The sequence below is a fragment of the Drosophila montana genome, unplaced genomic scaffold, assembly GCF_035044405.1.
Source record: "Drosophila montana isolate Dmon_TW-CO22-7 unplaced genomic scaffold, ASM3504440v1 contig_3733_1, whole genome shotgun sequence".
Lineage (NCBI taxonomy): Eukaryota > Metazoa > Arthropoda > Insecta > Diptera > Drosophilidae > Drosophila > Drosophila montana.
Window position 1 is genome coordinate 11446275 of NW_026998620.1, and position 27076 is coordinate 11473350.

A 27076-nucleotide genomic window follows, 5' to 3' on the forward strand; every position below is an offset into this window, starting at 1 on the left:
TAACTCACTGACTAAGAGATAAGTGTATCAATGTTAATATCGAAATGCGACCTAACAAAAACTGCTAAATACCAAATAACCAAATACCAAATACCAAATAATAATAAATTGAATTAAACCAAATACTATATTAATCTTATTTAATATATAAGTCTATATATAAAACTGACTGACTGACCGATTGGTGATCAACGCACAGCCCAACCGTAAGAGCTAGGAAGCTTTAACTTTTTATTGTAGTTAACTTATGTGACGGAGGTGTTCCCTAAGACGGGTTTTTTTTAAATATGTGAAAATATATTGGATGTTTTTCACAATATATATCTCTTTTGGATGGAATATGCAGACTTAATTAACAAACGTCTATTTGTCAGATTAAAGATTCTCATCACAAAACTCACAGGGGCGGAAGCCGTTGATTTCAACATTTGGGAGATCAAGATGGTACGGATAGATTCAAATTTTCCACGGGCGGGAGCTGGGTGTAAAGTAATATCTCAAATTTGTAGCACAAAAGTTGGCACGGGCAAGGCCGGGTAATACCCGCTAGTATATAATTATAATAAATAATCTATTATGTTATATATTAAATATTATTTGTATTATATTATTTTTTAAATTAAATCAGGTTTTCATTGGCACCAGAACGAAATTGGACCTAAAAGCAAAATAAATCAAAATGTAGGATAAGTTTTTTCGGATTTAAAAAGATGACTAGAAAAACAATTCCACACTCCAGTATTAAGGGGTTAGCGGTACTGTTTTTACTGCTTTGACTTGGCCATTGATTCTGACCAAGAATATATATTGATATACATAATGTGGTCGGCGATGATACCTTCTGGCTATTACATACATTTGCACAAAACCATTATACCCTGTTTTTATACCCTTGCAGAGGGTATTATAATTTTGTCGTGAAATGTGTAACGCATAGAAGGAGACATCTCCAACCCCATAAAGTATATATATTCTTGATCAGTATCAACAGTCGAGTTGATATAGCCATGTCCGTCTGTCCGTCTGTCTGTTTCTATGCGAACTAGTCTCTCAGTTTTGAAGCTATCTTTATGAAACTTTGCAGAACTCAGTATTTATTAGTTTTACTACGCTCCCCATATATATGCAAAATCCTATTAAGATCGGACAACTATATCATATAGCTGCCATAAAAACGATCGGTCGAAAATTAAGTTTTTGTATGGAAAATTTTTATTTTTTTCGGTATTTATTAGTTTTACTACGCTATTAAGATCGGACAACTATATCATATAGCTGCCATAGGAAAGATCGGTCGAAAATTAAGTTTTTGTATGGAAAATTTTTATGTGTTTCAAGATATCTTGACCAAACTCGGTATTTATTAGTTTTACTACGCTCCCCATATATATGCAAAATCCTATTAAGATCGGACAACTATATCATATAGCTGCCATAGGAACGATCGGTCGAAAATTAAGTTTTTGTATGGAAAATTTTTATGTTTTTCAAGATATCTTGACCAAACTCGGTACTTATTAGTTTTACTAAGCTTCCCATATATATGCAAAATTCTATTCAGATCGGGCAACTATATCATATAGCTGCCATAGGAACGATCGGTCGAAAATTAAGTTTTTGTATGGAAAATTTTTATGTTTTTCAAGATATCTTGACCAAACTCGGTATTTATTAGTTTTACTAGGCTCCCCATATATATGCAAAATCCTATTAAGATCGGACCACTATATCATATAGCCGCCATAGGAAAGATCGGTCGAAAATTAAGTTTTTGTATGGAAAATTTTTATGTGTTTCAAGATATCTTAACCAAACTCGGTATTTATTAGTTTTACTACGGTCCCCATATATATGCAAAATTCTATTAAGATCGGACAACTATATCATATAGCTGCCATAGGAACGATCAGTCGAAAATTATGCTGTTGTATGGAATTTTTTTTGTTTTTCAAGATATCTTGACCAAACTCGGCATTTATTAGTTTTACTATGCTCCCTCCACTTATGCAAAATCTTATTCACATCTGGCTACTATATCATATAGCTGCCATAGGAACGATCGGTCGAAAATTAAGTTGTTGTATGGAAACCTGTTTTGTTTTTCAAGATATCTTAACCATACTCGGCATTAACTATTTTCCCTGTGCTTCTTAGATACGGGCAAAGCACTATGAGCATTTTGAAAAGGTTAGGTCTGCAAGGGTATTAAATCTTCGGTGTGCCGAAGATAGCACTTCTTTCTCGTTACCATTTGATTTGAGGGTACAAAAAGCAGAGTGTGCCGACTGGTCGGCCACCAGTGTAAGCTACACTATACGATAAGCACCAGCAAGCAGTGCACGTCGGTTGTTGTTTGCGCTAAGTGTCAAGCAGTGCACTGCACACAACGCGATAAACATTTTTTTTGAATTTGTATTTAATATGCAAAAGTTTACTTTATTTATTCGAATTCATTTGTATATTTAATAATCGAGAGATTGTGAGAATTGTATGTTGGTTTAACAAATTCAGTAGGCAGTAGGACAAGCAGTGTAGCATTCGTTGGTAACAAGCAACTAGCGAATGCTTGAGCCAACGAGTGTTTCTCCCAAGCTCAACGGGTGCACGAAGTGCGCAAATGCGAATCCTTTGAATGCTCCAGACTCGGCAAAGAGTCGCTGCCGGCGTTGACGTCGCCAGCGCTGTTCATGTTGACTTCGCAAAGCTGACGCCACCCACACACACACACACACACACGCAGTCACATAGACACCTACACTTGAGTCCTGTGCGGAGTCGGGTCCTTGTCTCAGTTTTGGACAAACACTCCGAGAGGCACGTCAGGGCCCAGCGTTCGCGCTTCTCGTCTCGATTCAGTGTGTGTTGTGTTGTGTCTGTGTGTGTGTGTGCCCGCGCGTGTGTTTGCCTGCGAAAAGGCTAACAAATTCCCTAGTCTATGGCAAATTCTGTGCTGTAATCGGCGGTACATTGTGCACAAAACAAACAACAACAAAAAAATCTTCAAATTTGGCCAGTGAAGCAATAACAACAACAACAACAGCAACAATTTTGTCAAGGGGGCAACAATGTGCGGAGCAGCGCGATTTCAACTGTCAAAAGTTAGTTAGATACTTGGCTGCAATTTTTTTTGCCACAGTTAGTGCTAGCCGCAAAAGGCGTGGCATGGGCGGCTGTATTTAACTATGTGCAAATATATGTATATATATTTTATATAAATTTTAGCAACAATTATCTGCGGCAGCAGCGAGCAGCGAATGGAATTTAATATTGTTCAAAAAATGAACTTGAAAGAAAAGTCCAACACAAAGTCTAGCAAAATCTGTTCTCTGACCATTGCGCAGACTTGTTCTGTCATGATATTACTCATACGCCCTGTGCCCAGTTGAAAGAACTCAACGCACGATGCAGGACATATACTTGAATGAAATCATCCGAAATACATGGGAGCACACGCAAACACGTGCATGCCATGTATGTCATGTGTGTGTGCGTGTGTGTGTGTGTGTGTGTGTGCTTGCTAAAATTGTGAAATGTGCTCCAAACTCCGGCAACAAAAACAAACTGTGTGTGTGGGTGGAAAGTGACCAACATTTAGAGTCACGCAAAGCTGCAATAAAAACAAAAATTCTCGAACTGAATATGTGGGTAAATAGTGGGTGTCATGCGGACAGGCGCAAAAAGTGAATATTTCGAATGGAAGAGCATAGCGAAAGATTGTCCAGGCAATGGAAAATAAACTGCTACCAACAAGATCAACAAGATTGGAAATAAGTAAAAAATAAAATAAATAGTAAAAACAAGAAGATAAAATAATACAAAAATAGCACCAGCTGGCTATATTTTTTTAATTTTATTTCATTTTATTCATTAATTTATTTGTTTTCTATATTTATATTTATCTAAATTATTTTTTGTTATTTATTTCATTATTTTAATTTATATTTTTTTTAATTTTCTTTATATTTATATTTCGTATTATTACGTATATATTTTATTAATTATTATTATTAATTTATTTATATCTATATTATTTAGTATTATTATAATTGTGTTATATTCTATCTATATTAATATGCCTTTTTATTATTTATTTTATTATATTAATTTATTTATTTAATTTTTCACTTATTATATTTATACTATTTGTTATATTTCTTTTAAATGTATTTTACAACGTTAAATTATTTATTAATATTTATTCATTTATTTATTATATTAATATCCATATTGTCTATTAATATTTATTTTATTAGTTTTGTATTATATTTATAGTTATATTATTTATTTTACTATTTTATTTATTCATTTATAATGTATTTTATTTACTGTTTTTAACAGTCACAAGCATTAAGCAAATACATAATTTTTTTAAATTATAGTTAAATTCCTCTTTTCGCGACAAGTGCTGAAAGAAACGGGTAATAATTGAGAAAACAGTGTTGTAAAGCAGTTTATAAATCAAGCATTGATGCGAGTCATCAGCTCTTGTTATAATAGATACTTTCTTTTTTGTCTAGGGCTAAATAAGCTAGGCTATTTCAATAACAAAAAAGGCGCTACACGATGCAAAATAGGTACAGCGATTAGATTTTCATTTAGTTCAACTGACTAGCGCCTACTTAGATTGTTTCAGTGTACGCTGCTGAACTAGGCGCCGTTTTTTGTGGTCAACAGACATTGAACACTTGGTGGGAACTATAATAAATCAAGCATATCTGGTAATTTTTTTTTTTGGTTGAACTTGCGTGAGTCGAGAAAAATGCAAATAAATTGAAAAATAATAACAACAACTATGGCAACAACATTAGATTGTGCCGCACAAAATGTGTAGCATAAATAATTCTACCCATAAAAAAAATAAAATAAAAGATTACACAGTCACTGGGGCGACATACTAAAAAGAAAGTCACACAGTCTGCTCGCGACGTCGACGCTGACGTTGACGCTGACGTTGCTGCCAACGTTGACAGCGTCCTTTTTCGGGCGCTGCTCTCTCGCACTCGCTAGCTTACTCGCTGCTCGCTGTTCGCCGCTGTTCACTCTCTCGTCAAACTAACCTACATCAACAGCTGTCAAGTGCGGCGCACGCATAAACCGCAATTTGTTAATTGCCGCCCTTTACATTGTTCATGTTCTTGTTGTTCTTCTGCTTCTTCTTTTTCCAGTGCCAACAATAACAACAACAATAGCAGTGAATTAACGGCAATAACAATTAGAAACAACAGCACAAGTGCTAGCATTATAATGCAAATGTCAAAGCTGCCCGCGACGATAATAAAAAGTAAAGCGAAAATAAAAATCAACTCATACAACACAAATGAAGACGCTGCCGAGCGTCTTCCTTTCGCCGTCTGACTGACTCTGTCTCTCACTCTCTCGCATTCTCTCTCACTATCTTGTGCGCGCTATCTCTGTCACACACTCGCTGTCTGCCTGCCTATACACAACCCCTGCCCATTAGGTACTCACGCGCGCGCTCTCTGTCTAACTATCTCTCTCTCTCTGTCTCTCCCACCCACTCTCGCTCTCTCGTGATTTGTAACGCTTTCTGTGGGCAGCGAGTGTGAGGCTTGGTTGGTCGAACAGCTGTTTATCCGGTCTCCTTCTGCGTCGACGCGTGTGTACATAACCTCAATCATCGAAAAGTTTGTCTCGCGTCCGCTGCGTACTCGTGCCGCTCTTGGATGTTGCGGTAGGCAGCGACGCCTGCCGCTGCCAACGCAACGTCCGCGTCAGCGTCAGCTTCGTCGTACGCTGCAAGTGTCCAGCCTTCTTCATTTCGCTCTCTCTCACGTTTTGTCGCTCTGCCTGCTGCCAAATTGAAGAGTGCAACACCGACGACAACGACAACGACTAACCCTAGGAGCAGCTCTCAGGCCCAGCCGCAGGCTTTGGCTGGTGCGGGTGGTGACGTCGCTGCAGCTGCAGCTGCTGCTGCGACGCCGACGCCAACGGCGACGTCAACGTCAACGCAAGCAACAACAAAAGGGAAAGCAGTAACAGCATTAACAACAGCAACAACAACAGCAGCCGCAGCAGCAGTAGCAGCAGTAGCAGCAGCAACAATCAGCAGCAACATCAGCGCCCTGGGTGCACCGACAATAATATGAGGAGTGGCAGTTCGGAATTACTACTCGAGCAGCAACAACAAGAGCTACGGTTACGTAAAATCCGAGAACTGGCTCCAAAAAAGAAAAATGGCAATCGGCGCTTTCGTTCGTGGCGGGAACGTGCGCGTTTCTATGGCACCTCAACACTCGCCTTTTTCTCGGTGACGGCCGGCGCATCGCTGCTGTTTCTGGTGCCGCTCTATGTGGATCCAGCCATATCGACACTGAGCCACGATTTTATCGAGAATCCAACGCTGTGCACAACAACGCGTCGCGAGGATCTTGTCGGCATATTCAATTGCTCGTGGAGCTCCTGTCGCGAGGGCTGCACCTCCGATCTCTATCGCTGTGTGCACATATATGTGACATTTATTGAACAGAACATTACGATACCAGAGAACATGACCGACTTTACCAACTACACCGCCGAGTGGGAGCAGTCCGGTGAGGCCACATTGCTGGTCAACATTAAGGGGTGCGGCTATCCGCCCACTGTCACGTGCAAGAACTTCAATATGTATTATGGCGTCGAGGGCGCCATCTATCCGTGTTTCTATTCGCGCAAAAACAAGACCGTCGTCCTCACATCCTACAATCATGACGACCAGGAGGCCATCATCATTCATTTTTTTGTGGTCCCCTTTGTGATAACGGTCATCTCATCCATCGCCCTCTGCATCATGCATTGCGATTGCCGCTGTAAAAAGGATCGCAGCCATCGGCGCAATCGTCCGCAGTGCCGCCGGCCACGCATTGAAAATCTCAGGTATGTACGGCCACAATTCTATCGCTAAGTATTTGCCTTAAACTACAACAATAACAGACAGAAAATTATAATTAAAAAGATTCAAAATGATTTTCTATAAAAATAATAAACAAAAATATATAATTAAAAATTATTATCTTAATAAAACAAATAAATAAACTAACAAAGATACAAAAGAAACTCATAAAATTGTTTTAAAATATTTCAAGAAGAAAGTTTTCTCATATATAAGAAAGATTATTCGATATTGAAAACTTGCGTGTTGCAGTTAACAGATGTGGCTTACAATTTCTATGTAAGTTCATTTAAATATTTTTCTAATTATTTTTTATGATTATGGTTTACAAATGTTTATATATTTAAAAATAATGTTTATCATAATTAATTATTTTTTACTTTCCTTCATTTTTTATGGCATTACTTGCTTTATATTAAGCAAATTCCTTTTACAAATGTTTATTTATAAATTTAATTTTTTAAGTTACTATTTACTCAACAATTTTTGTTTTAATGTTTATTGGTGAATTTATTTAAAAATTAAAAACAATTGTTTAAAGTATTTAATTATTTGTTTAATTTTCTACATAGTTGTTGGATTTTCTTCTTTTTTAACACATGTTTATATATAATTAAAATTTCCTAACTCATTATTTAGTTTTCTTTTCGTTATATTTAAATAACCTTTTATTTTATTGGTTCTTTTTTTTACAAAAGCTTATATATAAATTAAAAATGTTAAGTAATTAATTCTTTGTTTATTTCTCTTCATTTTTGTGACATTTTTCTTTATCAATCAAAACAAATGTTTGTTTTAATGTTTATTTTTAAATTAAATTTTGTATGTAAGTATATATTTATTTATTTTCTTTAAATTGTTTCCTTGTCTTTTTGTTTATATACAATAAAATATTTTCGTTTACAAATGTTTATATATAAATAAATAATTTTTTAAGAAATTAACTATTTGTTTGTTTTTATCTTATGACATTTTATGTTAATGTACTAAAAAAATCTTGATCACAATTATGAGTTTCTGTATGAATCCTTCTTATAAATTTGTATGCCAATTAGCTTCCATTGATACGATAGATAAAACATGATTTGATTGCACAATGTGATATTAGTTTTTCAGCCCTGTAAGTTGACGAAAGTTCAGCCTTGATTATCAGCTGTCAACTACGAGACTTGCAGGGCTTATACTTAAGTAGGCTTATGTACAAGAACTTCTCTTAACTAGTCGAGTTCGAGTTTGAGTTAATTTGCATGCATCGTCAAATTGAGTTTCAGTTGACTTCAGGTTCCAAGCTCATTTAAATTAATTAAGTTTACAAAACTTTGCCAACTTGTAGTCAGTTCTGGAACTGTGCTGAACTGTACCTGAGGCAGGTGCCAGTCACCCAGCCCAATCCAATTGCAATAAATGTGTTGTTGTTGTCCATTATTTGTTTGGTTGGCCTCGACTCGAGATTTAAATAATTCAATAATGACACATTCGACGAAATTGGAAGCCAGCTTTATTGTTTGGAGTAATGAGTGGGCTGTATTATTTATAAATCCAAGTGTCACATGCATGTCTGCGTCTGTGTGTCTGTGTGTGTGTGCCATAGATAATACACGCCCAACAGGCACGCATTAGCTAGCAGGAAAGCACGCACCACGCTGCGTATGATTGATTTGTTGAGCTGTTGACAAGTCGACTTTCGATTGAGTTTCGGGCTTTATTTGCTATCCACTGCGCAGCTCCTTTGATTATACACATGTGAATAAGTGCGACAATAGCAATTACATTTATCATTTACACATATTTAAAACAAACAACCATATTTATAGTGCGCTCCGGCAAAGCTATTGATTCGTAATTATAGTCTTTTTGTGGCATTCTTTTCCACTGAGCTTGTAAGCTTTAACCTTGTCTGAGCGCTTTGTGGCTCAATTTTGCATATCCAATTGCAACTTCACATTGACGCAATCGATAATGAATTGGTCTGTCCGGACCCTTTGCACATGTGGATCTGCATTATTCAATTGGCCCGTGTCAGTTTCACATGCTCAGGCACGAGCAGGCAATCGAGCCATGCAATCAATGCTGCCGTTGTCTTTCAGGCTGAGGTGAGCTGCCTTTTGGATTGTTTACCTCATTGTTTGTGGGGCACGTGCCCTATCAATTAGTAGCCGAATGAGCATTATGCCCAGTTAGATTTTCGTTTATCTGCCCAATGGGCTTGTGCCGAACAATAGAGGCAGGCCACTGACTGCATGTGCTATGAATTAATAGGCCTACATTTTCAACATATTCCAGTTTAAAGCACAACAAGTTGGCCGAATGAGCGTTCAACTAACTTAATTGCCCGAGCTATAAGCATATTTAAGAAAGAAACTTGGAGTTTATGTTTTTTATTTATTTGTTTGAGTTATGTTTTCATTTTTAGCTAAGTTGACCTTCGTCTGGTAACAAGCAATGGTTCAAAACCTATTGCAAATCAATTTCCATTAAATCTGAAGTCAAATTTATCAAAATACAATTATCGAGAAATCAAAAACCATTATTTATTATTTACCTTGCTCACATATTAAAAAAAAGTAAAATATTTGCAAAGATCTCTTAACAAAAATGACAGCCAAAGTATATTGAACAAAGTTTTCATTTTCTTCGAGCGCATATTACATATTTGAAGCTTCTCAGATATATTCAAGCTAAACCAAGTAAAGTTTATGGCAGGTGTCGCAGCCCGCAACCTGACCCCCGAAAAAAAGGCTAAAAAGAAATACGCATAATTTAGCTTGTTTTCAACGGAAATCACTAATAAAAACAGTTGAAAAAGAGCTGTTGAAAAGTTGCAAAACAAACTGGCGTCAGCATGTGCCATTGTTAATGCTATCTGTGAGAAACACACACACACACGCACACGCACACACACACACACACGCACTCCTACACTCATGTGGCATCAGCACGTGGATGTAGCGTTGTATAAATACATATATGTTACATAATCTGCTTACCTTTCGTCGCCGTCGCTCGTTGACTAAGAATAAAAATAATTCTAGTTAGTTTTGTAAAGGATTTGCAGCATATCATGTGCATTGCAGTCCTTTGGAATAATTCGAAAAAATGTTGAAATGCAGCTTAAGCTAAAAAAGAAAAAATTTGTATGTTGTGCCTGAAACTCTTTAGCTTGTGCCTGAAATTAGCAATTCTTAAGACAAGTCAATCATCTGGTTTGGCAAACTTGCAAAATTGCAACCCATGATGCATGAGAATACTCCACTCAACTCAGCTCTTCAAACTCTTAACAAAGCAGCATTCCAAGTGCTGTTCCGGGCTCAAACGGTTGGCGTAGCTGCTTCGCGGCTGCACCTAAAGTGGCCTACTTAGCCAGGCCAACTGCTGCTCCTGTGGCTGCTGCAGCCCAGCCTCGCGTCGCTTGCTGCGTTCGTGTGTGTGCCACTTTTCGCAGAAAAGCGTGTTTCTTTTACTTACGAAAAAAATAAACGAGAAAGTACGCATATTTTTGGCACGCCGAACATTTAATACTCTTGTAGACATTTGACATACGGTTCTGCTGATATGTGAGCATAGTGAAAATCGTGAATGGGAAGTTTGATGAAACTCTAATGGAAAACATTCTATTTATATGCAAAAATTCATTTTTTAACCGATTTTTCCTAAATAGCTTTATTTTATAGTATTACGATCTTGATAAGACCTGGCACATTTATAAGCAGCATATAGTTCAAATAGTAAATGCCGAGTTAAGCCTACTATGAAATCTATATTATGAAGTAATCCAAAGTTGATAGAATTTTGCATATATATGAGAAGCATAGTAAAACTAATAAATGCCGAGTTCGGTGAAGAACCTACCTTTTGACCGATGGTTCCTATGGCGGCTAAATGATATAATGATATAATGATCCAGTCGGTTCCGACATATGTACTGAGAGAGAGACTAGAGAGAGAGACTAGTTCGCATACAAATAAACAAACAGACAGACAGACGGACATGGCTGTATCAGCTCGGTTGACACTGATCTAGAATATATATACTTTATAGGGTCGGAGATGTCCGCTTCTATGCGTTACCCACTTCATCACAAAATTAGAATACCCCCTAAATTGGGGGTACAACAACTCAATTTCTCTTGCAGTACAAACAACTTAGCTGCAGCGAATACGTTAAAGTCACGTTTTCTACATATTTAAATTTCTCTTTAGGTTATGAATAAAGCATACATTGATGCACGTATAGCTATATAGTATATTGTATTTTATTATTTATATTGTATTTAAAAAGTAATTTATCTATAACAAACGCAGCCTAAGCCCAAGCACTGTACTTTAATTAAGTGCCGGCTTCTAGTCCTTGAGCTTGTCTCGTTTTCTTTTTTTTTTTTAGCCAGCAGCAATCTAATCACAATCATTTTAGGCTTCATTATTGTTGAAATGCCGCCTAGTTGTGCGCAGGCTGCGTTTTCCAACGCTCTGTCACGTATTTGTTATTTTTTTCTCTTTTTAGTCAAGCTCGTGCAAACAATACAAGCATAAAAATGCGGGGCGCTTTTATCTTTTGGGTTCAAAACGGCAGCCAAAGGAAAAAAGGCTGCTATTGTTATTTTTATCAGCCACATGGCGAACTACTACTTCTAGAAATGGTGGAGGCTGCGTCTGTCTGTGTGTGTGTGTGTGTGTGTGTCTGTGTGTGGGGCATCTGGCATCATATGTGCGAAGGACATCGCCAGGCTCTCATCACATACACAAGCACGGCCCCCCCTTAAAATCAATATTAATAATAATGCGCACCATATGAAAGCCGTTCAACAAATTTTCGTTTTCCTTTTACCGTTCTCAAAATGCAATCGGCATAGAAATACAGAATCATTTGCGTGGGCGTGACCAGCTCTTGTTCTGCATACGCTGACTGGCAATAAGTTCTCACTGACAGCAGAAATAGAAAAATAAAAAAAAAGAATCCAAAAAGTAGTTGCAGGCAGGCAGTAGTTGCTTGCAAAGCAAATATTTTACTTGACGCCACTTCATTTGAGTAAATCCCCACCAAATCCTGCGAGCTGGCAGCCAAAAGTCCGCTAAGTCAGTCAGCAGTCGCAGTCAGCCATACGCTTCATTAACAAAACACACACACACACGCATACACACATACACACAAGTGACGATAGTCGGACAATGTAATGTACATTAAAGCCCCGAACTCGGGCAACTTAATTGCTGTAAATGACATGCAGGACATGCGCATGAGCCCTGAAGCTCAAGTTTGTTTATTTCATAAACATTACCAAGAAATATTGAAGAGTTGGGTATTAAGCCCTTAAACACATAGACAAGTCGTAAAATGCAACCAGCTCCTTGAGGTATGCAATATAAAATGTTCACAAGCAACACGAGTTGCAAATAAAACTTTAACATTGGATTAATGTGCCAAAGCAAATGTCAACAAGAATGTGCAACAGTCTTAAGTCAAGCAATCTTGTAACCCATTAAAAATGGGTAAAAGGGGTATTATGCGTTTGTGCAAATGTCTGTAACAGGCAGAAGGAAGCATCTCCGACCCCATAAAGTATATATATTTTTGATCAGCATTGGTTGAGGGTTCAAGGTATCCCCTAGTCTGGAACTAGAGCCTCTTATTTGTTATACCTGCAATTATTGTAATGATTTATAAAAATGTATTACACTTTTTTATATATTATGCCCAATGGAAAATGGAAAGAACGAGCTTACCTTTTAATATGCTCTCCATGTTAACATCGATAAATATATATATATTTTTTTAAAATTTAATTTATTAAGTGTCAATCAGGGCTCAGAATGCTCTATAATGCGCTTCGTAGCTATGTTAAGTATCGCCAGGTTTGTACAGTAAGTTGTAAATTTGGGAAAAACAGTATCGATAAATATCGATTTCGATAAGAGCTAGTGGCATTAAATTATATGAGAGGGAAATAAATTTAACTAGAAATACTGCTATTAAGGCTAAGGTGTACAAAGTTTTTATTATTTTGACTATATCACAGAGTTACTATGCATTTCAGTTAAGAAAATCATGTCAGGTAGATCCTGTGGATGAGACTAAGTACGCATATTCCTAGGAGCATTGCAAATCCTTCTATGAATCTTGCCTTGAGCTCTTATTGAGTATTGACTCATAAATCTTTACTTTGAGAGTAAAAGCTTGTTTTTAGTAGAAAGCAGCCATTATATCTTTGTATCTGTTCGCTAGACCACTGCGACATGTCTGCTGAACGTGAGTTTTTTTTCCAAAATGACCCCGGGATATTCGTTTGCGGGTTCTAGTTGTAATGCAGAGTCGAGCAACTCTACCCCTGGACACGACCCTCTTCTAGTAGCAAACGTAACAATTGCACATTTGCTGCTATTGACCAAGTGTGTGGCTGGCTGTCAGAAGAACAAACATCGCCGCATTGTCTCTAATATTGAACATATTCCGAGCTCAGTCCAGATCCACAATACTTAAGAAATGTTCAAAAAAGAATAACCACCTAAGAATCACTTGAGATGCGCTTGAATAAAATGTCTTAAATGCTTCGCCCCAGACAATTTGTGAAAGCACATAATTCAAGAGCACTGCCAAGCAGCGGAGACACCGATTCCAGCGAGTCTTGAGACAGCGTCTCTCCAGACACAGAGAAATACCGAAAAATATGCGAGCATACTTATGTGCATTGCACGCAGATAATATCTAAATTTGAGTATGTTATTAAAGTGAATTTATGGGCGGGTGGTAATACATACGTAAAGCGTCCTTTTCAGCTATTTGTATACATACATAAGCAACCCATAATAAATTTATGCGATATAAAACAAGCGCTTATGATTCCAAAGGCAGCATAAGCCTGGTATTTTTAATGGTCATGTGTTAGGTTGTATATGAAAATTTAGATATATGTGAGCACATATTATGCATTATGCTGACATATGAAAGTTTTCTTAGACTTCATAAGCAAACTTCAAGCAATATTATATTAAAATAGTATAAATCGTTTCTTAAATAGAAGTTCCCATGATAATTGTGAATATTTAAATTCTTCTGCTAAATCTCAGCTCCAGTTGCACACTCTCGTTGAAAATTAACAGCATTTTCAGCACGTTTTGCGCACCTATTTGTATTTGGCTTAATTCAGAAAACAATTAAGCTTAAATGCGCACGTGAATTTGCTTAAATGAAGCGCAACAGCGGGGCGCGTGCGGCATTGGTGGTATGAGGGGCTTATGAGAGGCGAATAAGGGGCGTATGAGTAATGTGGGCATACTAGCAAATGCCATCTCGCATAATTCGAGAATAAAACAGAGATGGCCGGGCACTGGCAGCAGGGAATACAGAGAGAGAGAGAGAGAGGGAGAGGGAGACGAAGAGAGAACGCGTTTTAGCGCACTTTGTGTCTGTGTGTTTGTCTGTTTGTGCCTCTCTCTCTCTGCATATAAAGCAGGCAAACAGAGCTTTTATTCAACGCAATTCACGTACATAAAACATTTATCTTTATGGCCGTCTTCAAGTGTTTTCTTGTGTGTGTGCGCGCATATATGCCTATGCATGTGCCAACAATGTGACATTTCTCGTGTCTAATTTAAAACAAAAAACAAAAAATAAGAGAGGAAAATTTCTAGTTATTCTCCAAAACGACCTTTCACAACTTTAAGCATTTGATTCATTCTACATGCACAAATTTAATTACTGCCGCATGTCCTTTTGCCTGCCAGCTGCACAGCAGTTGCAGTCACTTCAAAATCAAGTGCCGCATGCCAAAAATAATATAAAAAAAAATATAATACACAAGTGGGGCAGAAGCGGAGCATCTAACAACAACAGCAACAACATGAAGCTACAACAAGCTGTGCCTTACTGCAAAACCATTTTGTTGACAATCAAGTGCAGTGAGCATCGTACAAGGACATTTCCAAGCATCCTGAACAAGGTGGAGGGGGGGCCAAGCCCCAGCATAATGCAACAAATTTCAATAAGGGGCCATCAGCCACCTGCCGCCTTCGTGGGGTGCCAGCTCTCCTCTGTCGACTTGGCACTTGCTGCTTGATGCTGGACGCCCATGTTGCGGCCTCGGTCAGGACACGTTGGCGTTGCAAATGCCAGCATCCGCATCCGTCACTGCCACACACTCTGCCGGCAGGAGCTGAGCAGCAGCTCAAGTGCAATATGGCCGCACACTCATAATGCAGATCCACGCCCCAATGCCAATGCCCCAAGGCTGATCGGTGGGCCCCGACTACCCGACCACCCGACCACCCAACCAGCCGACTACCCGACTGGCCATGCCTGTCAATTCGTCTATGCCACGTTCATTCATTTATTTCAGACAAGTCCATCATGCAGCTGTCACACTTTTAATTTCGTAATTACAATCCCTTTTTGCAGCTGCCTAGCTTGTGGTTCCCTTTTACTTTTTTTTTTGGCTAATTGCCAAAAGCATTCGACTTGCATTCGCCTATTTTTCAATATTTTACAATGATTTCTGACAGCATTTGCGGCTGCCTCTTGGTGATTGCCAGCTCAACAGATTTTTTAATTAAATTTAAGCGACGTAAATTACGAAACATAACAGATAAATAAACTTATTCGCAGGCGCTTTTGAAGCTGTGAATATACATAAATAGATAAAAGACTCGATTTCATTAGCTTTATATATATGTGCAGAATGTTATTTATTCCAACTAACAGACGGATTGGTTGGCTATCAGAGGTGAGAAAACAAATGGGAAATAAGTGTAAAGGCGATGTCTAAAATTTGAAAACAAGCAAGTAAGAATTTTCTAGTCGAGAGTGCCCAACTCGGGGACACCCTGAACATTTTTATATCAACACCAAATGCAGCTCGTGCTAGGGGAATGGGACGGGGTCGTTATGAAATGAAAGATACTTGATCTGTTTATACTATTCTAGAAATGTCAAATGTCAAATTTGGTGGATCTAGCCATTAAAGAGATTTGTAAAAAAAGAAACCCGATTTCGATATCAGTTCTTATCGGTTGCTTGGAAACGGGAAAAGTTATCGATTATATTAAGAACATACTCGTGCTGCGCGGAAACTTGCAGAAACTACCTTCCATATTTGAAATCTTTAGCTCAAATAGGTTTTGAGATCGAGGAGTTCATACATGCGACTCGGCTATTGTAGCTGATCAAGAATATATATATACTTTATGGGATCGGAGATGCTTCCTTCGGCCTGTATATATATTTGCACAAGAATATTATACCCTTTTTACGCGTAATCAATGGGCTTAGGATATAAAAATTAATATAAGGCCGATTAATGCATGCTATATAATATATATCTATATATAACTCATATTCGATCTTGAAAAAAAAAAATTTATTAAATAAAAACAAATCAAAAGACTGTCTATGACTCGCATATTATTTATCAAAAAATGTGTCCAATTGACAAAATGTGTAAAATGTAATTCACCGATTGCGGAAAATTCACTCAGTTGGTAAAAACTAAATAGAAATGCTCAAAATAAGTGCCAAATCCACTTCCACAGCAGCTTGTAATTGCTTGACCTAATTCGTTAGGGAGAAAGAAAGCTCCCACAATCAAACCAAAAACTACACTTTGTTCGAGAATTGAATTTCATGAAAAGCGTTTTAACCCCCAGCATAACCGACCAGTGTTCCAGCTTCAATTACGTATATTCCACTAGCAAAGTGCCCGAGCACCGCCTAGGGCAACGATAAACCTCAAATGCTTTCATTTTAACAAGCCCGTTCGAGAAATATTTCGGCATGTGGCAACTGTGTTTTTGGTATCTTGTATTTTTTTTTTCTTTTTGTTGTTCGAATGTGACATGTTACAATTGTCCAGGCCGTGGCCATATATTTTTATTAAAACTCTACAATTATATAAGCTGGTTTTGTTGTATCTTGTCCTGTTGTGTGCCAGAGGCGAGTGGAGTTTCCATGTAGTTCACCTATAGAAGCCGGAACACATTTGTATATTTCACAATTTCCGTTTGTTTTCCGGAACGTTGTCGTTGCCGCTGTTTGTGTCACATATTTTTTTATTTGCCATTGTTGTTTCGCCTGTTTGTTGTTATTGTTTTGTATTTTGCTGGCCTTTTTCGCACGACACTCCAAATGGGGCATTCGGGACCTTTCAACGCAATTCCATGGCCCCGTTTCGGGCCGCCCTCACAATTTAAATTGTTTGTCTGCGGCGGCTTGGACATCCCTTGCTCTCGTTTCAAGTGCAACGCGCCGGAACACTCACAGCTACATACACAACAATAACAACAACAACAACAACAACAACTACTAAAAAAAACACAAGAACACTTGCGAATAGCTTTAAATTGTCATCGTACCGTGTTTCTGCCAGTAGTTTTATTATTTGTGTTGCCAGCTCATAAGCAAATGGGTATCGAGTACAAATGCGATACCCTGTAAAAAAATCCATATATCTAAATACTACTGCCCAAATAGTTAGGTACATTTGGAGTACATAATGTTAATTATTTCCAAGCAATTATATTTTCAATTCACTTTGTTGCTTTTGTGTTTTTTGTTTAAGTATTAATTTTAGTGCGTGAAAAAAAAACGATACCAATACAAACTACAATAGTTATAATATGCATACAAATTAAAAGAATATTTTAAATATATAACAATTTTAGAAGATATTTTATTTAATTGTTTTTTACAAGCACATTAAAGATAACTGCCGCAGTTTGCGAGTCCAAGAAGATGAGACATTTATGCACATTTAACTCCAAATATAAGTGTTCAGTAATAGATTAATCTAAGAGCGAGCAACTAGTTGATAAATCTCTCAACTCTAGATGAACTCAATAGCAAAAAAGCGCGCTTAAAGCTTTAATGAACTTTCTTAGCTGTGAGAAATGCTAGAAATCGTGCACATAACCATATTATCATAGGGTATATGAATATATAATAATTTCTTAAAAGTTATTGCGACTCGTCGCCGCATTTTATTTATATTTTTCTTTTATTTTTTCCGTGCTTTGTCTAGGCGCTGTGTTTTCTTTGCGCCTTTCTCTTGGCATGGCGCATGATTTATGGAGGCAACGTTGGTGGCTTTTAATTTGCCAGCGAATCCTTGTTAAACATTTGCAGCGCGTCTCGTCCTCGTCTGGCTGGCAGCCTGAACTTTTTGTTTATTCTTCGCTCGGTCTCTTTACCTTTTTTATTTGTTTTTTTTTTGTTTTATATTTTTTTTTTCTGCGCAAACGCATTGTGCTTGCTGGCAAAGCATTTTGTAATTTATTTAATTTAACTTTTTTCCTCTTGCACAACACAAAAGTTTCCGACGCGCACGTTTTTGAAGTTGACTGAAATGACAAATTGTTAGGGACAATCAAAATGGATGGCCCCAAGAAGGACTAGGATAAAAATATTTAGGCTACTGCACAAAAAAGGCCTTCCAATTACTTACCCGTTGTCTGTAAATAAGTCAATATTACGTAGATTAGGTCTCATTCCAGATGTTAAGAATCAATCTGATATACACAAATGGCAAGACTTTCTGTTTGTAGCCAAGTTTAAGAAATATGTTAGCATAGCATGAAATCCAGTAAAATATAAATTAAAAATGAATTTTGCATATGCCGTTTATCAACATGAATTCAAATGGAAAACAAATCATTCCCGAGCTCAGCTATTTGCTCTTAATATAATATTCAGTATCCTTTTAAAAAATCAAAAAAAAAAAAGAAAAAAATACAAGAAATAAACAAACAAAATGCACTTCAAAACCAACTGAGAAATGTTTTCCTTTCGTTTCAGGTACATTTCTTATTTGACATTTCACAGAGGCACAAAGTTGAGTGTTGGAGGAGCTGGCAAGTTTGGCTGCCAGGACAATGCCAGCTGCAGCACGAACAAATGTAGCAACTGGGACAATGTATATCCTTTCAGGATTATGACAAATGCTTGGCACAATTTGTCTAATTTGCTGCCATTCGTTTCATTTAGCCGAATTCAATGAATGGCTAAAATGTAGTAGGAAACGTTTTGTAGAAAATTTTTTTCCGAAAAATGTCATCGTAAATTGATTTTGAGCTGAGTTCAATGGGCGAGCGACAACAATAGGAAATTACATAGCGAAATTGAACAGCGGTCAGCCGAAGGGTACAGCCCAGGGCGATAGCCCAACAAAGCGTTTTGCGGCTTACTGTATACCAGAGGGTGCGACGGCACGGAAGCGGCGGCTGGGAAGTAATTTTACCCGTTTTATGTGGCCAATAAATGCTTTATCTGCGTATCCAAATTGGCGCCAGCTGGCGTGCATGCGTGCCGATAAGCTCCGGCTCCAGCTGCTGTTCCAGTCTCAAATCAACCTCCCGAGCCGACTTGGGTGAGCAGCAGACCCACAGACCCACAGACCCACAGACGTTGCACTGGTCGTGCAGGCAGCAACAAGCAGCCAATCGATTTATTGCCCATTAAATCGTGGCATTTGGCTCTAATATTTCGACCGAGTTGCATTTAGCATTTGGCTTTTGGGAATTTAACGGCTTAGCGCCTGCCGACACCACAGTCAATGTGTAAAATTATTTCATTGTCCTCAACTGGATGTGTGTATGTGTGTGGGTGCGTGTAACTCTGGGCTATTTTTATTTGGATTACGACTACAAATTGCCTATTCAGGCCAAAAAATTCATGCCTTGTATACACAATTTCATCCCGTCACGTACCGCATTCTCATTTGTATTTTAACAACTCGATCTTTTACTACATCAAACGCATTTAAATTATGGCTATTGAGCCCTTGACTTAAGCTCATTAATGAAATTAAACATTATTGCTGCAATTAAATTTAAATGTTGGCCGTAGCAATTTTACATGAAATTTGAACAAGCCAATGTGAAGCATTAAACTCTGCCACACTCTCAGTTCTTGGTAACACAAATTCTGTTGAAATATGCTACACATAGACACATACCCTCTACGCTTTGGGCAACAGATTATATTTACATTTCACATTTCAATGAAGTTAATGAATTAATTCAAATTCATTATGGCAGATACATTAATATATAATTTAAAAAATAAATATGATGCTTCAATAATGATTGATTATTCATTAATTATAATTGAAAGTACTGCGCGTACGTATACTTAATATTACGCATACGCCTTGTTGAGCCCACAAGGGAATGAGAAACATGCATAACGATAAGTGCGTGTTATTTCCAAATTCATGTACATTGAATCTAAAATTCAATTTGAAATGCTCAATCAAATGTACTCGAATGCCGAACAGGGAGAGCTAGCTAAGTTAGCTCTAGTAAGCTCACAACCCTGTTTATATTTTAATGATGGTTAAGTGCTTTAATTGCCATTTTTCTCTGCAAGAGAGGCCCTTGATCAGAAATTATTGATGAACACAGTTCGGTTGCGCACAACCTTCACTTTTGATAAATGCCTGAATGTATGAATGCGGAAACCGCACATCAATTATGTTGTCTTCCCTCATTGAATTATAATTGAAGCGCCATCCAGATGCATATAAACAAGGACAGAACAGAGCGCAAAAAAAAAGCAGTTAACACAAATTGAGCGTAATCAAATGATGCAATTGGAAATACTGCTGCCGATGGCGCTGGCGCTGGGACGCGGTATACAAAACTCATTATTCTCAGCATTTAATCTCGTCATGCGCACGATTATTTAAAGTCAATAATGAAATCATTCAATATACGTCGTCAGCTGGGTGAAGTGAGTTAATCATGTGCTTAAATGCCATTCAGCATCTGCAGTTGAGGGACAGCACATATGGATTACTCATCACTTAGGCAGCGACATGGACTGAACATAGTGCCTAGTCTGTCTAAACTGTGTAAATGCTCTTTGGCCCATTTCAATTCCATGCTAACCCAATGGCTATCCAGAATCCGTCGTATCCATCAACGTGGCATGTGTCACAGCAACATGAATTCACAATTCGCATTTGTCGACACTCGGATGGACATTAATCCGTCCCGTTCGATCCAACCATTGCAAAGTCGCTAAGTGGCTCTGGCCATGCTTTTGGCCAGCTCTTGCCTTGCCCCAGCCGTATGGTTCATAATTTATTAGTCGAGCGGAGGCAAGATTCCAAAAAGCAAAAAAGAGAATGAAACTGAAACGCTGGACGGCAGTTGAAATGAAACTGATGCCACATTCTTACGCCGTCCACATCCTTTATAAATTCATTTACAAACAAGTGTCAATAATTAAACGCTCGACCGGCTCAAATAACTGAGACCACAGCTGCATCAATAAATATTATGAACTGAACAATAATAAAGCTGCCCCACGATCCAATTGCGTCCAAAAATCAATACAAAATGATTGGGGTTTAATAAAATGCAGATATTTTATTACATAGCCCCGGGTAACCGCTTTTGTTGTCGTAAAACAGTTAACTAACTGTAGCCTTAAGCCTTAATGTTAGTTAACTACCTCTAGCCTTAGACTTTAATGTGCTTTACAGCTTCTATAGAAACTTTTGTGATCATAAAACAGCTAACTACCTGTAGCCTAAGACTTTAATGTGTTTTTTTTTAAAACAGTTAACTACCTCTAGCCTAAAGCTTTAATGTGCTTTAAAACTTCAGTAGCAGCTTTGGATGCCGTAAAACAGTTGACTACATCTAACCTTAAGCTTTTATGAGCTTTAAAGCTTTATGTTTAACTTACTCATACGTATGTATTTAAGATGATTTTAACAGGAGGAGCTTTAAGCTCTATATATTCAGCCTGATCCAATTAAAAGATTTCAATTAAGTTGTTAATTTTTCTACAAAAGACTCTTTTTTAATTATAATCACGCAGAAGCTTACTCCAACCTTAGCCGAGCTCATTTCATGCATAAATCTAACAAGGATTAATTTGTTGCTTTCGCATGTCCAGCCATCAGATGTGTTCACTTCTAGCTTACATAATTGACATCTGCTCGCTGCTGGCATCAGACTGACAAATAAAAACTAAATACAACAACGGGCTGAAACTTCGCTTTCTGACGATATTATTATGTACTTGACATGCCTTTGCCAAAAACCAAATCAACTGAAAACGAAAGAAATGTGCTCAAACATCGAAATCAACTTGTCGTCCCTCCGTCCCCACACGCCCACGTACCCCACCAGCTAATGTGTAGGTGTGAGAAAATCAATTTGTGCGGAACATCGACAGCAAAAGCCACGTTAGGCCAGTTGTTGGCCAGCTCACTTTGCAGGCCTATGGCAGCTACTTAGGGCCTAGTATGGCATGGCTCGTTTATTCACATTGTTAGGGTCTTTTGCTGTTGCCAATGTCCAGTTGTTGTTTATGTGCTCAGGAGGCGGCCGAGCTAAATGCCGTATGACTATAGCATGCAATGTCCACAACACGTTTAAATATTTCATATGTGTATTGTCAAAGGCCGCGCCTCAATTGCCGACAGATTTATGCGCTTTTAAGGCGTGCTTTATTTGCATTTTTCCAATGCATTTTCTTGCATACACTTGCAGCACACTAGCACGATAAAACACACATTTTGATTGATAATTTAATATGAATAAAAGATATTTTAAACAATTAAGGTGGTCCACCCTGCGCACACACACATACACTCACACACGCAAGCACGCACTGTGAACTTTACGCATGTGCTACATATTCGCCCTTGTTAACTATCTTCGGTGCTTATTGTCAGATCTTTATGAAATATTCTGGGCTTAAATATGACATTAGACTCCGAAAAACAAAAAAAATAATTTCTTACAATTTGTAGGGAACGTGGGGAGAAGGTAGCCAAGAATTAGAAATTGATGATCTATATACCATTTGAGAGGGTACATTCCAAAATGTGGTCAGCATACAGGATGTCGATATCGATTACAATAAGAGAAACTACGTTCATCAACAAATCAAGTAGCATACATATACATTAATTATATATTAACTATTTAATAGCTAAAACTTGAGCTATTGGTTTCGAAAGCGAACTTGGTAGCTTCTTGTTTCGACAGATCTCAACTTTTATTACATTCTTTTGGTTTCTAAAATTTTAAAATTTATTTAATTGTTTGTCTATATTTCTGATCATTTACTCTATATGTGTCACTCTCTTCATCTCTCTTTATCTAGCCTTCTCTCTTCCCTATCTCTCTATTTTCTCTTTTTAAGTTGATTTAATACTTTGTATATATTTCTTCTGCCTTATTTCACTCTCTTTCTCTCTCTCTCTCTCTCTCTTTCTCTCTCTGTTCCCTCTCTCTTTCTCATTTTTATTTTTCCCTGTATCAAATGAAAGCGTTCAGCTGGCAGTTCGAATAAAAAGAGCTCAACATTAAAATATATTTGTTGTACAATATTTGTTTTTCGTAATAAGTTTTTCTAGCTGCCATCTGTGACTATTGTTGTTGTTGTTATTGTTGCTGCTGCTGCTGCCTTTTGTTGTCCTTATAAATTTCACATAATTTATGCAGATTGACGCTACGTGCAGCCAGCGGCGAGGAGTCAAGCAAAAAAAGTTTTCAATGTGAATTTGCTGTAGGTTGAAAGACGGGTGGCGCGGGGCGCTGTTCATTTTGTGGGCAGTGGAGCATTTAACATAGAAATAACAATAACAATTTAGCAAATTGTCGCCAACGTTGCTGCCTCTCTCTTTGCATCTTTGTAGCGCTCTCTTTTACACATAAACACACACACGCGCGAACTGTGCAAAACTAAACGTCTAGCCAGGCAACAAAAGAAATTCACTCTCAATATGCATATGTATTTTAGTTGGCTTCCTGCTCTTTGTATATATTTCATTTGTGAATTATTTGCGTGGCCCACAGTACGCAAGAGTGTATGTGTGTGTGCGAGTGTGAGAAACAGCGGAAGTGCCAGCACAGCAGCTGTGGAGCTGAGGGATGGGAGTCGCCCACGCGACTGCCTCGACGTTCGACCCTTGGCACAAAAGCTGGTTAGTCAGTTAGGGCTGTGTGTGGGTGTCTAAGGACACACCACAAGCACACACAAACACACAGTCACACACATACCGTATATATGTATGTGTGCAGTGTGGCCAAAGGCAACACACAAAAAAGCGATGAACTCATAAAAAACTTATGAAACTAATTTTGTTTTGCTTGGCTTTGCTTTTGCTTTTACTTTTGGCCGGTGTTGTTGCTGTTGTTGTTGCAGTAGCTGCTGTTTGGCAACCCACTCGCCAAAAGTCGCGACACACACACACAAGCACACACAGCGAAACTGGCAGCCGTTTTTATGACTTGACTTGAAATTTTATTTTCGCAGGAGAGTCGCCATTGTCCTTTGAATACGCGTATTATGACTAGCCCACAGACACACTTTGTGCGTGTGGGAGTGTGTGTGTGTGTGTGTGCGCTGGCTCATCGTGCACGTTAGCACGGCATGGCCAATGCCAAGTCGGAATGGCAGTGCGTTGGCCAGTCCACGGCACTCGACCAAAATAGGCATTAAAGCGAAAAATAATAAAAATAATATTAAAAAAAAAAACAAAACAAAATAGCCAAATGCGTGCCTTGGCTAATTTTCATTTGGCATTTAGTTGGGCCGTTGTCGTTGCCATTGCTGGTATTGTTGTTGCGCCTTTGGCAGGCAATGAAACCAAAAATGAAAAATCAATAGCATTGCATTTGGCCAGCGTGGGCAACGCGACCCATATTTACTTGCCAACGCGAATGGGTTTCTATTGGGTGTCCTTTGCTATTGCTGTCGCTGTTGCTGTTGCCATTCTCCATTAGCCAGCAAATGTCTGCGTTCTGTGTCTATGAGCTGAATACTAAGTGGTCTCGGGCCAGCTTCAATGCTTGCCGTTGTCTGCATGCATATAATGTGCCATGAAGCGGAAATATTGCCATACGCTGCGTATGAGCAATGCGTAATTTTAAACACATTTATGCGCAATATTGTCGATTTATATCATTGCGCTCCCCTTTATTAGGTCACGCACTCTCGACTGTTCCACGCATTCAGTTCGTAGTTTTTGTGTTCAAATTGTAAACTCAACGCCAAGTCAACCTGAACGTTTCAAACATACGACAGGTATGCCTTTTTTAGGTTAAATGTTTGACAGATTGGATAAAGTCGGAAATGTATTCTGATCAATGGTACTTTAAGCAATATACATGAATTATTTCCCGATAGTATACGATACATTTTTAGTCATTCGAATTTAGTAAATATATCCTTTCAAAGCTAAATATATGCGTTGAGGTTGACCTCACAAGAGTTACCCACACATCTCTATCTATAACAAAATATATATTTATTTTTATATTTGTCTTAATTTATTTTTTTATTTATATTTTTAAATATTCATATAATTATATAAAGGTTTAATATCGGAAGAGTTAACTTATCTTTATTAATATATTTATGCCGAGAATTTGAGGGACAAAAACTCGAGAACAGCTTGACAGCTTCGGATATGTTTTCGGTTTGCTAGACTGAGGTTTGGCTTGGAGTTTGGGAAATAGCGGAAAACCCCCAAAGAAAAATCGGAAAAATAAGAGTTTTGTATGCGAATGCTATTGTAGATGCTGCTTTGCATTATGTGCACAGCTCACATCCTGACAATTACTGCTTTGTTTTTAATGTCGGCAAAACATGTTCCAAGGCAGAGTCTGTCATTCAGTCGACTGGAAATAGACGTGCCTTGCACATAATTAAATTCACTTTCTGCTTAAACAATATCTGAATATTTCAATACCCAACTGCACCAAGCTCTTCTACTAAAGTAGGCTGACTGATTGAAAAGCCAAAATTTTAGCTGCATATACTGGAAAGCGGTTGACTGAGAATTTGTTTTCGGGTGATCACTATCCATTAAAGTGGGGGAAAAGGTTATATGGACGAAGTTTTGGGTCTAGCCCAACCGGCTTAAATTTTGGCAGTCCGGTTTTTATTTGAGGTTCACTCGAATTTCATAAACATTTAACGTGCTCTACGTGTGATTAATCCCAGTAAACACTTCTATTTTTTAAAATTATTTTCCAAATAAATCAGTGAAGAAAATACATTTTTTTCATATATTTATTCACAGTTCGTAGCATTTGATGAGGGTCAATGCAGGCTATACATTTTGCATGCCAATTAAATTTTCATTGTACTTTTCTTTCCACCCGTTAATTTGAAAACTTTTTAATAAGTAAATCCCAATTAAAATGCAAATGGTTATATTACGGGCACATAACGCTGTGCGCTTTTTGCCCGCCTCTACCAATTACAAATATTCTTCAATTTGCTGATTGGATTAAAAGGTGAAATTGAATTAAGTTACCGTATTAGCAGGAACTTTTGCCTACCCGCGATGCCATGGAGCATTATTGACGCAGCTGCTCCACCGAGCTGGGAATCAGATTAAAAACAACAACAACAAAAATACCACTAAGTCCATTGGAAGATTTTGGGGTTTGTAAGCGATATCAGTTGTGTAGAAATCAGCGCAGCTAATTAGTTGTTCCTTTTAATAATTGGATTAAAATTGCCAAATTATGAACCAGTGAATGGAAAGTTCTTAAGGTACGGGAAGTGTCCGAATATTTTATTTTTTTTATTCAGCGGGACTGGTTGCGCTTTTAAAGCTTAAAGCTGTTTAATTTTGGCTGATGCAAATCGGCCAAAATTGTTAAAAACTTTCAACGAAACTTTTTCCCTGAGCTCAACAAATGTAGGCGCTTGTTTAGATGGAAGATCTGAATATTTGGGCGCAAAGTGAAGCGTAAAAACGAGCGCACAAAAAAAAATAACAACCCAATGAACGCGAGCAGAGGACACGGCGGCTGCTTTTAAGCACTTTTATGCTGATGCTGTGATTTTTTACAGCTGCCATTTCGATGAGATGGCAATGGCGTTGCAGGAGTGTGAGTAATTGTGGGCTGTGTAGGTGCTGCCATCGGTTAGCGTGGCAGCTGTGCGTGAGGTCTGTGCGGTCTTTGCATCCCAGCAAGACAACTTGGCGTATGACGCAGGCGTCTGTCGGCCGTTAAGCCAGCCAGACGAGTGTTGCCAAATGATGTTTGTCTACAGCAGCAGCCGCAGCAGCAGCAGAAGCAGCAGCAGCCGCAGTAGCTGCCTGGTAACTGGGTGGTGTTTTGCCACTGGTGGGTGTAACCACTTAGGGTATGTATATATTGAATTTTGTGGTAATTACAAGTAACTCACTTCAGCCCATTGACAACACGAGTGCGTTTGTC

General features: G+C 38.1%; 1 protein-coding gene across 1 annotated transcript in view; it reads left to right on the forward strand.

Annotated features, from left to right (window-relative positions):
* Positions 1-5739: 5739 nt before the first annotated feature.
* The window catches only part of Teh1 (tipE homolog 1), a 33446-nt gene continuing 12109 nt past the window's right edge, over positions 5740-27076 (forward strand). Inside the window, exon 1 of the mRNA XM_064693872.1 lies at positions 5740-6876. Coding sequence (XP_064549942.1) covers positions 6107-6876 — 770 coding nt within the window. The 5' untranslated portion in view covers positions 5740-6106. The remainder of the gene's footprint in view (positions 6877-27076) is intronic.